Source organism: Manis pentadactyla, chromosome 2 (genome assembly GCF_030020395.1).
Source record: "Manis pentadactyla isolate mManPen7 chromosome 2, mManPen7.hap1, whole genome shotgun sequence".
NCBI lineage: Eukaryota > Metazoa > Chordata > Mammalia > Pholidota > Manidae > Manis > Manis pentadactyla.
The window spans coordinates 34,732,463-34,748,602 of NC_080020.1; the positions used below are offsets into that span (position 1 = coordinate 34,732,463).

Consider the following 16,140-nt stretch of genomic DNA (forward strand, 5'->3'; position numbering starts at 1 on the left):
CTCAGACAGCTGTGCCCTTGTACATGTATCCCTTTCTGTGGGGTCTTTAAAGAAGCTTCATAGGTCAGCCTTCTGAGAGGTAGTATATAATAGTCATCTTAGTGTACACATGCTTTTGAGTGGATAATTCAGTCAGTTTATCCTGTATTAATAAATATGTGAAGAAGAATTCAAAGCTACTTTGGCAATAGAAACTCATGGGACATAATTTACTTCCTTTAGTGTCCAAGTTACATTCCTTTGACACTGAAATTGAAGATTTTAGCTGCTGCCAGAGCATCTGGATGTTTGTGTTTGGGCAGTGGGGGCAGTTGGTGCTGTTAGAGCATTGGTACTCTCATCAGATGTAATAATTCTTCCAAACCTACTTGCCATCATTTTAACTATCCTTTCAGGTTACACACAGTGAATCAAGCCTTTGCATCTGGTATTTGATTAAGGTGTTTTCATCCCACCAACTTGTAGACACAGCCCCAGACATAGGGTCACTATTGGTTTTTCGGAGTTTTTTTTTGTTTTTTTTTGTTTTTTCAGAAATTCCCTGGTAGGCCAGACAGTTTGACTTTCTAACCAACATGGGGTGGAGAACACACAATCACTTTTCTTTACTCTTAACTACTCTCATGAGCTTTTCTAGCTAATTACTACTTTTATAATTTGTGTATTTTTTCAGTTTTCCTTCTTTGGATAGTATTTTCTATGAGAGAATCATAGTGCTAAAAGGAATCTTATGTTACCTAGTCCCACTCTCATACAAGCATGCATTGCCTCTTCTGGTTTTTTTCTGTACATTAATTAGTTGTCCTCTCTACTGGCTTTCTTTTCTTTATACTTGGTATTCCTTTATAATATCTGAATGAAAAGGTTACTATGATAAAATTAGCAAATTACTTCTGATCTATTACTGTATTGGGGAGAAACTAATTCTGAATGTACTGTTTATTTAGAAGAAGGCGTTTAACCTTAATCTATGTGTTGTATGGGTTTGAAGAGTTTAAATTAGTAAAAGGTGTTTATTTTCAGAGCTCCTTTTTCTGTTACCAAATGGTGAGAAAAATGCTGTGTAAACTTGATTAGCAGGGTATACACTAGGAAAAAAAGTTCATCTCCAGCCATAGCCCTAAGTGTAGGATTCTTGCCAAGAAAATGAGAGGAAGGGAGGAGTGTTTTCCAGATTAGTTTTTGGATTTGGTTAAATCGATATTCATGTGATTGTACATAGTTATTCTGGAATACATGCCTTGTACCCATAGGCAAAATACATTGATAATAGTATAGTTTGTTTGTATTAAGGTATTAAGGTCCCACCCATGTCCCCTCCCCGCACAGCAAATACACATGCCTACTCAGTTCATAAACCTTGGCAAAGGATTAACAGCTTATTTCTGAGGTCATATTGGAGCTCATTACTACTAGTCATATGGAATAATATTTAATGTCACACACCCTAGGGTTTTTAGCTTTGGCATGAATAAATTTTAAGTTCATTCTTATATTGATTAGGAAAGAAAATCACATTAGTCATATGCTGATTTCAGAGGTTTTTACAGAGCAATCATGGAAAAAGTTCCTTCTTTTCAATACATACTTGCATTATCAGAATCTGTCAACTAGTTGAGAAGGGGGCAGTGTCTAGGTTAAAATGAAAATTAGGGGGTTCCATTTTTTTTAAAGATGTAGTAGAAGCCATTGGGAAGTATTTTTCTGTCATTATTATGATATCATAACTGGGGATATTTTAAGAGAATATGGCATGCTAGACTAAGGGGAAGTTGACAGACAGCATGTAAAGTTGAAATCTTAAGAGGTTTGGGTTCTTTCAGAAATCTCCTGAACCAGTATCCCCCTTCAACTACTCTACTATTACTGTGATCCTTTTTATTGGAAGACTTGTCTATACCTGCTTCATCTACTATGTCTTCTTCAGTTTTCTACTCACCCACATGCATTAGGCTTCTCTTTTTATCCATACCACTGACCTATCTTGTAAAGGTCACCAACAACTTCATCTCGTTCAATTCAGTAATTGCTTCTCTGTCTTCACCTTACTTGACCTCCCAAAGGCATTTCATATAGTGTATCATTCTTCATTTTTCCCCATTTCATTGGCTATTCCTTCTTCTCTTTTGCTGGCTTCTCTTCAACATCAACATTTTGGGAGTTCCTACTTAGGGCCCTCTTCTTTTTTTTTCTCTATAAAGTCCCCCTATGTGATCTCATCCAGTTCTGAAAAGTTAAATACTATCTATATGCACCAGTTTATATATATATCTTCTCTTCCCTGTGGTCTGGAGCCCTGAATCCCATAGCAAATTTGATGTCTTTTCTTGGAAGTCTGGTAGGCATTGCAGATTTCAGGGGCCCAGAACAGACTCCGGTGCCTCCCCAGCCTCCATACACACACAACCTGCAGTTGGTATTTTTCCATTCTAATAAATGGCATTACCATACATTCATTTGCTTAAACTAAAACCTTAGGAGTCAACTGTGATTATTCTTTCTTTCATTTCCACCTGGCTTAATTAATTAGCAAGTCCTGTGGGCTCTAAATTCAAAGACATGTTCTTAATCTGGCCTCTTCTTTCCATCCCCACTATTAGCGGCTTAACCAACCAACATCATCTCTCTTTGGAACCACTGCTGTTCACCTTGCCCTCCACGCCTCAGGCAATGTGATCCTTTAAAACTGAAAATCAGATTATGTCTTTAGTCTGTTCCAAACCATTCCAGTAGCTTCTCATCACAGGAAAAAGTCAAAGCTCCTTTTCCTGTCCTGTAAGGTCTCTGTGATGTGATCCTTGCTATGCCTTCAACCTCCTTTCTTCCTGACCTAGTCACTAACGTGCCAAGGTGGTTCTTGCTTTAGAGCCTTTATTCTTACTAGGCTCTCTTCCTGGTGCACTCCTCCTTAGCTTTCCAAAGGGCTGGCCTCCCTCAAATACTTCCTTTTCATATTCTTTGACCTCTCTGAAGTTACTTTATTCCCCCCTTTACATGAGTTGACATTGCCTTGTTTTATTTTTCTATATTGCAACATGACTATCTGAGATAATTTACCTGTGTGCTGTCTGCTCATGCTACTAAAATAGCATAAAGCTTCATGAGAACAGGAACCTTGTCGGTCTTTTCTGTCACTATGCTCCAGAGACACACTACATTAGGTACTAAATAGTTACTGAAAGCATGAATGAATGAAAACTGAGTTTGTTATTTGAAGAAAAGAAAGTTCTAGAACCATGACATTGCTTTCTAATAGAAAAAGAAACAACTCAAAAATGCAGTGTACTTGAACCAAAATACAGACAAAGTATTATTGGAAGAGCAGTTGTTGGACAAAAAAAGGATGTTATGCACCAGTGACCTAAAGGTCTTGGAGCCATAGTCTGAAGGAACACTAGGGTTTAGCTAAAAATGTAGCCTCAGTAGTCATGGCATAACCTCAGCTTAGAAAAGAGAATGACAGCAGAGCCTCCCACCAAACTGTTTTCCCCCAACTCTTTAATTTGTACTTTCAAATCCCCTCCCACTTTTTCACTGTGCACTGGAGCTCTGTGTTCTGGCCTGTTCTGGATTAGGCAAAAGGCAACTAGGTGAAAACCAGGACTTTGGGTATAGACCAGGGCTTGTAAACTGCAGCCACAAGCCAAATCCAGCCTGTCACCAGCTTTTGTACAGTCCACAAGCTGAGAATGGTTTTTACATTTTTAAATGGTTGGAAATAAAAGAAATATTTTGTGACATGGAAAACTATGTGAAATTCAAATTTCAGTGTCCATAAGGAAAGGTTTATTGGGACACAGCCACCCTTATTTGTTCACACATTGTCTGTTGTTGCTTTCACACTACAATAGCAGAGTTGAGTAGCTGTGCCAGACACGGTCTGTCCCACAAAATCTAAAATCCTTACTGTCTTGCCCCTTACAGAAAAAGTTTGCCAACCTCAGGTATAGCCTCTGACAAATGACTCTTCATTTTAGACCCTCGGAGCATGATTAATATAGAAACTTTATATAGCTGAGAATGCATAGGTGGCCCTTTTTCTTTCTTTCTATTTATTTATTTATTTATTTATTAAGATATCATTGATATACAATCTTATGAAGGTTTCACTAGAAAAACAATGTGGTTACTACATTCACCCTTATTATCGAGTCCCCCCCACCCCCACCATACCCCACTGCCATCATTGTCCATCGGTGTAGTAAGATTAGGCCCTTTTTCTTTATGATAACAATTATTTCTTCTCTTTTGACAGCAATTCAGTTAAACCCCAGCTATATCAGGGCAATATTGAGGAGAGCGGAGTTGTATGAGAAAACTGACAAGCTAGATGAAGCCCTGGAAGATTATAAATCCATATTAGAAAAAGATCCATCGGTATATCAAGCAAGAGAAGCTTGTATGGTAAACCTAATTTTTTTAAATACATTTTTTTCTCCTATCCCCTGTGTTGCTACTCAGTGAATCTTAAATAATCCTCTTAAGCTAGACATATTTTAGTTAAGCCAAACTTATTATTGTTATTTTATGGCCACTTGCCAACATTTTTAAATGAAATTTTCCTAGATAAAAGTCTTTTAAGTCAGAGCCCTCTTGTACATTAGAAAATGAGGACGTACCAGGTCCTCCTTGAACTCCTGCACATCAGCCTTCAGCGGGAGCTCCCCGGTTCCCTGCTGACCACACCACTCCCTCTTGCCTTGCCATTAATCCCTTTACTTACTTACATTTCCTGTCTGGCCCCTGAGTGCATCTGAGGCCCTGATACACAGAATTTCCCACTTATTTCATGGGACCATTATTTCACCAAGCAGACCTAAGAAATGTTGACTGATTTCCCTACCTACATTAATAGGCTGTGTGATTTTAGTTTGAACTACCTGAATCTAGGATGTCAATGTTTTGCTTTGTTTTTACACACTCTTGAGGTGAATTCCTCCAGTAATAACAGATGTTGTAATCATCTAGAAATGGAATAATGGAAGACAGACTGGTTTGGATAATTAAAATATATATGCAATTTGAAACCAGATTTAATCCTTTACTGACTTAATAGTTCTCTGAATGATGGTAGGATTAGCTTTAATTTGACATGAGGAAAGGGAATAGAATTCTTAAAATCTTGACTAAATTCTTGGTAGCCTTTATCCTTGTCAAATTAGGTGTAAGCCATCTGTAAAAGGAAGTCTTTAATGCTAGTTTTATATGCATAGAGTATTTTATTTTGAATTGTTATAACTGAGTTATTACTGGAATCCCACAGTACTTCGGACCAATTACAGAGCTAAAAGCAGCATAAGAGACTCAAATCTAGATCAGTGGATTTCAGCCAGGATGATGTGGTTCCCAGGGACATTTGGATTTTCATAACTGGGAGGGCACTATTGGCCTCTAGTGGGTAGAGGCCAGGGATGCTCTAGACATCCTACAGTGCCCCAACAAAGAATTTCTTGGTCCATAATAGCAGTAGTGCCAAGGTTGAAAATCCTGAGTTAGATGATCATTTAGGAACATCCAATATTGATCTGACCTTTTCTCAGCAAACTGGATTATTTAAAGAAAGGACTTCAAGTTAAAAAATACAAATGAGCAAAAAAATTAAAAATGTAACTACCACCCCTAATCCCACCACCTTTTTGTGTGTTTATTCACCAAATTTTTATTGCAGTCCTCCTTGGACCACTATACCAAAAACTGGAAATGTATCAGTGAACCAGGAAAACTCCTGTCTTTATGTAGCTCACTTGCAAACAAATACTTAGCTTTTTTTCTGTATTTAATAGGATCATATATGTGTACTTAACCTGATCTCACTTTTGCATTGAGCTTTTAATGTATCTCAAGTTCAAAATAAAGCCAAAGCATTTTTTACCAACCCTGTTTCTCTCTTTTCCCCACAGAGATTACCTAAGCAAATTGAAGAGCGTAATGAAAGGCTGAAGGAAGAGATGTTAGGTACGTTTGCTTCCCTTACTTTCTCTTGACCATAAATAGTTAGGAAGTTGGTGATAGGGGACAACAATGTTTTTGTTCACTAGGGGAGAACACAACAGCAACCGATTCAGCGTCCTTCATTTTGTGGGCAGCAGTACCATGGGGTAGTGAGTTCTTAGCCATTTTTGACTCCTTACATAGTGTCGTTTAAAGAGGGCATCAGCTTTTCAAAAGCCAAACTTCCATTTTGTTTTCCTTGGGAAATTTTCCTGCTTTCAAGAATGCAAACATAATTGAGCTCCCAACGTGGAATACTACCAAGCTGTATTTCATAAAAACTGTTGAGTTTCTTTACTGAGTGAACAGCTTAAGGTTTTAAGTTCATTAGGATGCAATCACTACAAGCCAGTATACCATGTAAGAACCAAGGGAATTTTTGTTTTGAAAGTACCATTGAGAGTCCCTTTAGTATTTGAGAGAGGATAGGAATTAGGAGTAAATAGTAAGGGGGGAAAGGACCCGCGTGGAGGACAGGGCAAGTGGGTTCATTTGATCCATGTTTTTGTTACTTCTCTTATTTGCCAAAGCATTTTATAGTTGGAATCAGAGAGCCTCTCTCATGAACAGTCTGATTAAGGGGAGGAAAAGTTCCTGGCAGACCTTTCTAGCACATTCTGCTTATAACTTGTCTGATACTTCCCTGCTCAAGATCTTCTTTATGTTCTTCCTTATGAATATTTTCGAATCTTTCATGTGAATTGCATTTAATATATTGCAATCACGTGGGCCTAAAGGAAAAAGCTTTTGAAATAAATTGAGCCTGGCCACTTATAGCCTTTAGGAATCAGTATCCAGAGAATGAGAACACGTTTTTCAAAGGGTCAGTCTGACAGCAAAGTTGGTTAAGAAGAGACCATTGACCTATAGGATCCAAAGCCCTCTGTCCCCTGCTGAGAGCTGCTTCAGACTCAGGAGATTCTGGAGCATGCCCCAGTTTTTGAGAAAAAGGCTCTTTCCCTAATTTACATATTTAATTAAATTTGATACCATGTTTAAGCATAAAAATTTTAGAGGTGCTGTCTTCAAAGAAGAGAGAAAAGAGCATTTTCTCACCTATTATAATATTGATGCTTTCTTTTAGCAAAAAAAAAAAAGTGTTTGCATTTAGCTGAGCTGGATTTCACAGTGAAAGAGATGGCTTTGTGAGTGACCATAGACTTGCATAAGACATTTAGTCATTTAAGTGGTTTCAAGCTCCATTTTTTTAAGTCAATACAAAACCATAAAGAAATGGGTATAAACTGAATCTTACTGTTATTTTCAGTTCCAGATAGAATCAAAACTTCTGTCTTTCCATGTCATTCTAAGTTCTGATGAGCTGAAGTTTCCTGTCTCCAGGGCTTTGGGTTTTATTTTTATTGTTCCCTTCATTTGAAATAGTTAAGTTGAATTTCATTCCCTCAGTTGCTTCTGTAATGAATTGTCCTCCCATCAGACTTAAATAACCTAAGTTGCTTGGTAAATACTGTCAGTTTGTTGTTACTTATAAGTAGTTTGAATGGCTTAACTCTTCCATTTTCTTAATACAAGGATCATGAGTAATATATTGCTTCTAGGTGTCACCCACCATAGAAGAACCTAAAAGGGAGCAATCTCTCTATATGTGGAAAAGCAGCCCCACTAGAGCTTTCTAGTGTTCTTCCCTCTTTGTTACAGTTGGCATAATTGTGGTTCATGTGTTATGAGATCCTTGCAGCTAGTTACTCTGAGTGCAAAATAATGTCACTTCCTTAGAGGATGTTCTGAGCAAACTTTTTACAATGGACTGCAGTTTTAGTACTAGTTTTTCTGGGATTGATGGCTTTTGCTGGAAGACTAGCAGTTAAAGATTTAAAAAACCATTCAATGATGGAGGGGGGCTCAAGATAGCAGAGTAGGAAGGCAAGACAGAAACCTCCTCCCACACTGGAAGCAACAACAGCAAATACAGCTAAACCTGAAAAAGAACTGAAGACTGCAGAACAGACCATCTACACCTGGGGAAGAAGAGAAGACCACCCAGGAAAGGGTGAAGTGGCAGAGCTGCAATCACGTGGGTCCCCAGCCCTTCCGCCATCCCAGCACACAGGAGGGAGGAAGAGGAACAGAGCAGGGAGGGGATAGGAGCCAAGGAACTCTGCACACCTAACCCTGAAGATCTGCTCTAGCAACACAAGTGCACATTGCATTGAATTCTGGTGATTAGTGGGACTGGACACCAGGGACAGTAGGAATACTTTGGGAGGCTGAGACACCAGCAGCCAGTGGAGGACAGGCATTCTCTGGTGGTCCTACTGAGACCCAACACAGAAGTAGCAGTTTGAAAGACTTGCCAACAGTAAGAGAGGAGTCAGAGAGGTTGTGAGGGTCAGACAGACCTATCTCTGCAGGAGAAAGGGCAGATGTACAATACCTCCTCAGCGTTCCCTTGGCTCAACAGATTGGGCACTCTCAGGAGCCCCAGACTCTCCATGCCCCTCACTGGTGGCTCAGCCCTGAGGCGCTTCCCTGTGCACCACTGACACACTAGCCCACTCGGCCCAGCAGTGTCAGACTTTGCTGCCTGATGAGCAGAGGGAGACTCTCCCAGCTTTCACGGTCCTGTTTCAGCCCAACTTGGGAGGCACATGCAGGAGCCAGCTCCAAGAGTTCCTTCCTCCCCACGGGTGGCCAAACCAGGTGCTGTGTGCCTCGCTACTGCTAGGGGGCGCCTGCAGCACTCGCAGCATCTGTGTGCTGCCACAGTGCAACTGGCTGGCTGCCGCTGGTGCCTGCCTCCCACAATTCAAGTAGCTACCACTGCTCACCTGCGTGCCAGCACGTCCCCCGACCACATACATTGTGCCACCTCTGTGAGCCTGTGCACATGCCCTTTACCACGTGACTCGCTGCCTCCACATGCCTTCCCAGTGCACAATTCACTGCCGCTACTGTATACATAAGTACCCTCTCACTGAAACTTGATGTCTCTGCTGAACATCAGCATACTGTGCAGCCAGACAACTTGTTACTGCCGTAAGCCCATGCACCCTGCCATTATGCAACTCAGCTTGTGACTTCCCTGCCAACCCCCTTAACCCAGCAGCTCTGTCATCACTGAAGGTCAGGCAAAGGGTGGCCCCTCCCACAGTGATCCCAGCAGAAACCACTGCTCTGATCACTCAGGCCCTGCTGAGGCAAACCATAGGCCTCAGTAGACTGAGGTAAACCACTGTCAGCAAAAAGAAAGGTGACCCCTCCCATAGCCCACCAGCAGTGATTGGAGCTCCTCAGCAAAGGAGAAGCAGGCACTAGAAAGGAAAGAGTCCAGAGCTTCTGGGCATCACAGGACACCTTCTTCATAAAGCCATTACTCTCTAGATCAGGAAGCATAGCATATCCATCTAATACAAAGAAAGAAACACAGAAACCCTGACAAAATGAGGTAGAGGAGTATGTTACAAACAAAACTACAGGTATGACACCAGAAAGAGGGTTAAATTAAATGGACATCACCAATCTTCTTGATAAATATTTCAAAGTAAAAGTCATAAATATGCTCACTGATCTGCAGAAATGTATTAAAGATCTCAGGGAGGACTTCAACAAAGAGATACAAAAGCTGAAGAATATAGTAACTGAAATGAAACAAAACGGAGGGAATGAATAATAAATAATAAGATTGCTGCAAGTAGAGGAGACAGCTAATGAGATGCAAATTAGAGAACAGGAACACAACAAAGCTGAGGAACAGAGAGAAAAAAGAATAGGAACAAAATAATGCTAAGAAAGATGTGTGACAACTCCAAATGAAACAATAGTTGCATATAAGGGTACCAGTAGGAGAAGAGAGAGACAAAGGGATAGAAAGTCTCTTGGAGGAAATAATTGTTGAAAATTTCCCCAATATGAGGAAGGAAATAGACATCCAAGTCCTGGAAATACAGAAAGCCCCTAACAAAAGGAACCCCAAGAAGACAACACCAAGACACTGAAAGCAGATAGAGGCAAAAAATTTCTTATAAAGTCAATCCCATAAGGCCAAAAGGGAGTGCCATGAAATAGTTAATGTATGGAAAGAAACAGAAGGACTTTCAGCCAAGAATCCTCTACCCAGCAAGGTTATCATTTAAATTTGAATCAGGGATTAAACAGTTTCCAGGTAAACAAAGGCTTAAAGAATTTATAACAACAAAACCAGCAGTACAGGATATGTTAAAGGAACTGCTGTAGGTGGAAATGTTCCTAAGGCTAAATAGTTTTCAACAGTAAAATTAAACCCATGGTAAAGAGAGTAGACCAATTACCAAGCAAGTTAGAAATTAAAAGTACACAAAATTGATCAAGGGGTACACAAAAGTGCAGTTATGACATCTGATAACACAAAGTGTGGAGGAGGAGGAAGGAGGAAAAAAAGTACTTTTAGAATGTGTTTGAAATAGAACAATCAGTAACTTAATATAGACTGTCATATATTCAGGAATCTATCCTTGAACCTTGGTAACCACAAACCTAAAACCAATAATAGATGCACAAAAATTTAAAAAGAGAAATACAATTACAACATTAAAGAAAACCATCAAATAACAAAAGAATATGAGAGGAAGAAAGAAACAGAGAGGAGCTATAAAAACAGAAAACAGTTAATAAAACGGCAATAACTATATGCCATTAAGTCATTACCTTAAATGTAAATGAACTGAATGCACCAGTCAAAAGGCAAAGAGTGGCAGAATGGATAAAGAAAGAAGACCCATCTATACGCTGCCTACAGGACTCATTTTAGACCCAAAAACATACACAGACTAAAAGTGAAGGGATGGAAAAAGATATTCATGCAAATAATGGAAAAAAGCAGGAGTAGCAGTACTTAGACAAAATAGATTTCAAAACAAATAAGAGACAGAGAAGGACATTTCATAACAATGAAGGGATCAGTCCTACAAGAGGATATAATCATTATAAATATCTACGCACCCAACATAGGTGCACCTAAATAGGGAAAACAAATACTAAAAGAATTAAAAGGGGAAATAGATTACAACACACTCATTGTAGAAGTCTTTAACACACCACTCACATAAATAGATCAATTAGACAGAAAATAAATAAGGAAACAAAGGCACTTAACAATACATTAGATCAAATGGACTTAACAGACATCTACAGAACATGCAAAAGCAGCAGGATACACATTTTTCTCAAATGTACATGGAACATTCTCCAAAATAGATCACATACTAGGCCACAAAAAGAGCCTCAATAAATTCAAAAAGATTGAAATTGTATCAAGCCACTTCTCAGACCACAATGGTATAAAACTAGAAACATGTGGAGGCTAAAAAACACACCTCAAAATAATCAATGGATCAGTGGCCAAATTCAAATAGAAATAAAGCAATACATGGAAAGAAATGAAAACAAAAATACAACAGTCCAATTTTTGTGGGACACCGCAAAGGCCGTTCTAAAAGGGAAGTACATAGCAATACAGGCTTACCTCAAGAAACAAGAACAATTCCAAATAAACAGTCTAAATTCACAATTAAAAAACCTAGAAAAAGAAGAACAAATGAAACACAAGGTTAATAGGACAGGCATAATAAAGATCAGAGCAGAAATAAATAATACAGAGAAAAATAAAACAGTAGAAAAAATTAGTGAAACCAAGAGCTGATTCTTTGAGAAAATAAACAAAATAGATACACCCCTAGCCAGACTTATCAAGAAAAAAGGGCACACAAATAAACAAAATCAGAAATGAAGAAGGAATAGTTACAACAGATACCACAGAAATACAAAGAATTAATGGAGAATACTGTGAAAAATTGTTTGCCAATAAACCAGACAACCTAGAAGATGGACAAATTCCTAGAAAAATACAACTTTCCAAGACTGACCCAGGAAGAAACAGAAAATCTAAACAGACATATCACCAGCAATGAAATTGAATTGGTAATCAATAAACTCCCAAGAAGGAGAATTCCAGGACCAGATGGCTTCACAGCTGACTTCTACCAAACATTTAAAGAAAAGCTAATACCCATCCTTCTTAAAAGTATTCCAAAAAGTAGAAGAGGAGGGAATACTTCCAAACTCATTCTGTGAGGCATCACTCTAATAACAAAACCAGGCAAAGACACTACAAAAAAGGAAAATTATAGACCAGTATACCTGATGAACATAGATGCAAAATCCTCAACAAAATATTAGCAAACTGAATTCAAAAATATATCAAAAGGATCATCCATCCACGACCAAGTGGGATTTATTCCAAGGATGCAAGGGTGGTATAATATTCATAAATCAGTATTATACATCATGTTAACAAAAGGGAGGATAAAAACTACATGATCATCTAAATAGATGGTGAAAAAGCATTTGACAAAATTCAACATCCATTCATGATAAAAGTTCTCAACAAAACGGGCATAGAGAGTACATACCTCAACTTAATAAAGGCCATATATGACAAAACCACAGTTAACATCATACTTAATGGTGAAAAGCTGAAAGCTTTTCCTCTTAAGAACAGGAAGCAAGACAAGGATGCCCTCACTTTTATTCAACATAGTGCTGGAGGCCTAGCCATAGCAATCAGACAACACAAAGAGATAAAAGACATCCATATTGGTAAGAAAGAAGCTAAACTGCCCCTATTTGCAGATGACATGATATTATACAAGAAAACCCTAAAGACTCCACCAAAAAACATTTAGAATAACCAGATTCAGCAAAGTTGCAGGATACAAAGTTAATACACAGAAATCTGTTGCATTCCTATATACCAACAATGAACTAGCAAAAACAGAAACCAGGAAAACATTTCCTACAACTGCATCAAAAAGAATAAAATATGTAGGAATAAACCTAACCAAAGAAGTGAAAGACCTATACTCTGAAAACTGTAAGACACTCATGAGAGAAATTTAAGAAGACAAATAAATGGAAATCAATCCTGTGCTCATGGATAGGAAGAATTAATATCATCAAAATGGCCATCTTTCCCAAAGCCATTTACAGATTCAGTGCACTACAACAAATTGTTCTAAAATTCATATGGAACCACAAAAGACCCCAAATAGCCAAAGCAATCCTTAGAAAGAAGAACAAAGCTGGGGGGATTATGCTCCCTGACTTAAAGCTATACTACAAAGCCACAGTAATCAAAACATGGTACTAGCACAAGAACAGACTCATAGATCAGTGGAACAGACTAGAGAGCCCAGATATAAACCCAGACATATAGGGTTGCTTAATATACAATAAAGGAGCCATGAATATACAATGGGGAATAAGCAATAACTGGTGTTGGGAAAACTGGACAGCTACATACAAGAGAATGAAACTGGATTACTCTTTAATGCCATACACAAAAGTAAACTTGAAATGGGTCAAAGACCTGAATGTAAGACATAAAACGATAAAACTCTTAGTAGAAAACATAGCAAAAATATCTTGAACATAAATATGGGCAATTTTTCCTGGACAGCTCTCCCTGGGCAAAGGAAACAAAATAAAAAATGAAGTGAGACTACATCAAACTAGAAAAGATTGTGTATAGCAAAGGACACCATCAGCAGAACAAAAAGGCAACCTACAGTATGGGAGAATATATTCATAAACAATTTATCCAATAAGGGGTTAACATCCAAAATATATAAAGAGCTTATATAACCTCAACAGCAAAGAAATAAATAACCTGATTTAAAAAACAGGTGGAGATTCTGAACAGACACTTCTCCAAAGAAGAGATACCAATGGCCAACAGGCACATGAAAAGATGCTCCACATCGCTAATCATCAGAGAAATGCAAATCAAAACCACAGTGATATCACCTCACACTAGGTAGAATGGCCACTGTCCAAAAGACAAGAAATAATAAGTGTTGACAAGGATGTGGAGAAATGGGAATCCTCCTACACTGTTGGTGGGAATGTCAATTGGTGCAGCCACTGGGGAAAGAAGTATGGAGGTAAAATAGAAATACCATTCAACCCAGTAATTCCACGTCTAGGAATTTACCTGAAGAAAACAAAATCCCTGATCTGAAAAGACACATGCACCGCTTTGTGTATTGCTGCACTATTTACAATAGCCAAGATAGGGAAGCAACCTAAGTGCCCATCAAAAGATGAATGGATAAAGAAGATGTGGTACATATACACAGTGGAATATTATTCAGCCATAAAAAGAAATCCTGCATTTGCAACAACATGGATGGAGCCTAGAGGGTATTATGCTCAGTGAAATAAGCCAGGCAGAGAAATGTGATTTTCTTCACATATGATTTCACTTATTTGTGAAATAAAAATACAAAGCCCATTGCCCCATAAAGCCCTATAAATCTCTTAAATGTTCTGGCAACTCCAATTCTCCACACGCAAACTCCACTCCTCTCTTGTATGTAGAATCAGCATAAAAACCCTTGGCTACCCCTCGTATCTCAATTTTGGCTTTAGGACATGAACTCACCTGCTGGTTAATAAGCAATGCCTGAAGGTTGGGGAGAGGAGACTGGACTGTTGAGGTCGATGGTGGTACAGAAATGAATAAGGTTTCCCATTTCCCGGGAGATGATGAGTTTGGTGTAGAAGCTAAGGCTTTACTTAGAAAAGCAAGAAGCCCTTGGATTTGAATCCAGGTTCAGTAGAAGTCTGCTGACTTAGCAAGTGGCTGCTGCCATTCCATGGAGACCAGACTCGGAGGGCCCTCTGCCTCCCCAAACCGCCAGGGTTGGCGGGATGCCTCAAACCCCCCCAGCAGCTGATTTGGCCATCACTCAGCTCAAAGCCTGTGTCCTTCGGCGCCTCTGGCCAGTTTGAACAGGAAGCTTTGCTCTCCCAGAAGGAGCCAGCAGGGCTCCCTCACGCTCATCTGCGCAAGCGCGGGCTCAGGTGGGTGACCCTGCGGTGACCGCGCTGCTGAGGGGGAAATGGGGCTGAAAGTGTCATCATTTTAAAAGCAGTAGTTTCTTCAATTGTAGAGAAGGATTCTATATTTTCTAATCAGATAGTAAAGCAAGACCAATTGGGGTCTTACTGCTTCTCTTCATGCCCCATATTTATTTGGTTTTGCTTTTACTTTGCAGGTAAGCTAAAAGATCTTGGGAACTTGGTTCTCCGACCTTTTGGACTCTCCACGGACAATTTCCAGGTCAAACAGGATTCCTCTACTGGCTCCTACTCGATCAATTTTGTTCAAAATCAAAACAATAACAGATAACAAAGATAATGAGAGGTTTTAAAGCTGGCTTGGAAATAGTGTGCTACTGCTGTTAGCAAGGGGAAAGGCCATGCCAGTGTTTAACTGATAAAAGCATCTTATCTCAGACAGACTATCCAATCGAGCCCAGTGTGCACATCTCCCTCTTGTTTTATGATCAGGGTGAAACACACTTCCTGATGAAATAAGCCTAATTTGAGTTCCACTTTAGGGTGGTTCTGTAGAGCTGTTGCCCTGGGTCTGGCCGTCCTTTGTTTTGTCCAGGAGGAAGCCTGTGCGCCCAGGCTGGCCTCCCCCAGCTACACAAACACGCAAGCCAAGCCAGAGGCGCTCCTGGACTGAGCAAACCTGCAAAACTGAGCAAAGACTACCCAGGCCTGACTGGCGGGCTTCCTGCCTGCTGTGCCCCCTCTGAGCACGTGCATGGCCCCGGCTGCCATGTGTGGGCTCCAGTGTCTCCTGACTTCCTCTGTGGTAATAAATGCTTTCTGTGACATTCTGAGCCAGGTTGTGAATTTTGTCCCCACAGTGACAGCTGAAGCAGGCTTCTCTGGCTTTGGGAGCAGTGTTACGAGACCCCACACATCTGGTCAGAAGTCTTAGTTGCCGCCTTGAAGTTCATGATCTTGAAGAGCTAACCATTCTACCCCTTTCTAGCATTCAGAAACTCCACCTCACAAGCTGTCTTGGGCCTCTCCAGATTTGTGCAGATAATTACGAAATCATTGTCTTGACCAAGCATAATTCCTGATAATTTCAACTTAAAAATAGCTTCATTCAGGGATAGTGGTATGTGAATCCCCAAACAGAACCATATTCTTTGAGGCTACATGAACCCGGAAGTATCAGAGGTAGGTTTGGTTTTGTGTCCTCACAAACAGTCAATCCTGGTAAAAAACTCAATTGTTCTGGTGTCTGGTCAAGGCAGTGACATGCAAGTTCCATCTTAGGAATGAAGTACA

The 16,140-nt window shown here is 39.6% G+C and overlaps 1 protein-coding gene across 1 annotated transcript in view; it reads left to right on the plus strand.

The window, feature by feature from the left end:
• The window catches only part of TTC1 (tetratricopeptide repeat domain 1), a 56,332-nt gene extending 40,652 nt beyond the window's left edge, over positions 1–15,680 (plus strand). Inside the window, exons 6-8 of the mRNA XM_036917220.2 lie at positions 4,256–4,404; positions 5,901–5,955; positions 15,045–15,680. Coding sequence (XP_036773115.2) covers positions 4,256–4,404; positions 5,901–5,955; positions 15,045–15,178 — 338 coding nt within the window. The 3' untranslated portion in view covers positions 15,179–15,680. The remainder of the gene's footprint in view (positions 1–4,255; positions 4,405–5,900; positions 5,956–15,044) is intronic.
• Positions 15,681–16,140: the final 460 nt, after the last annotated feature.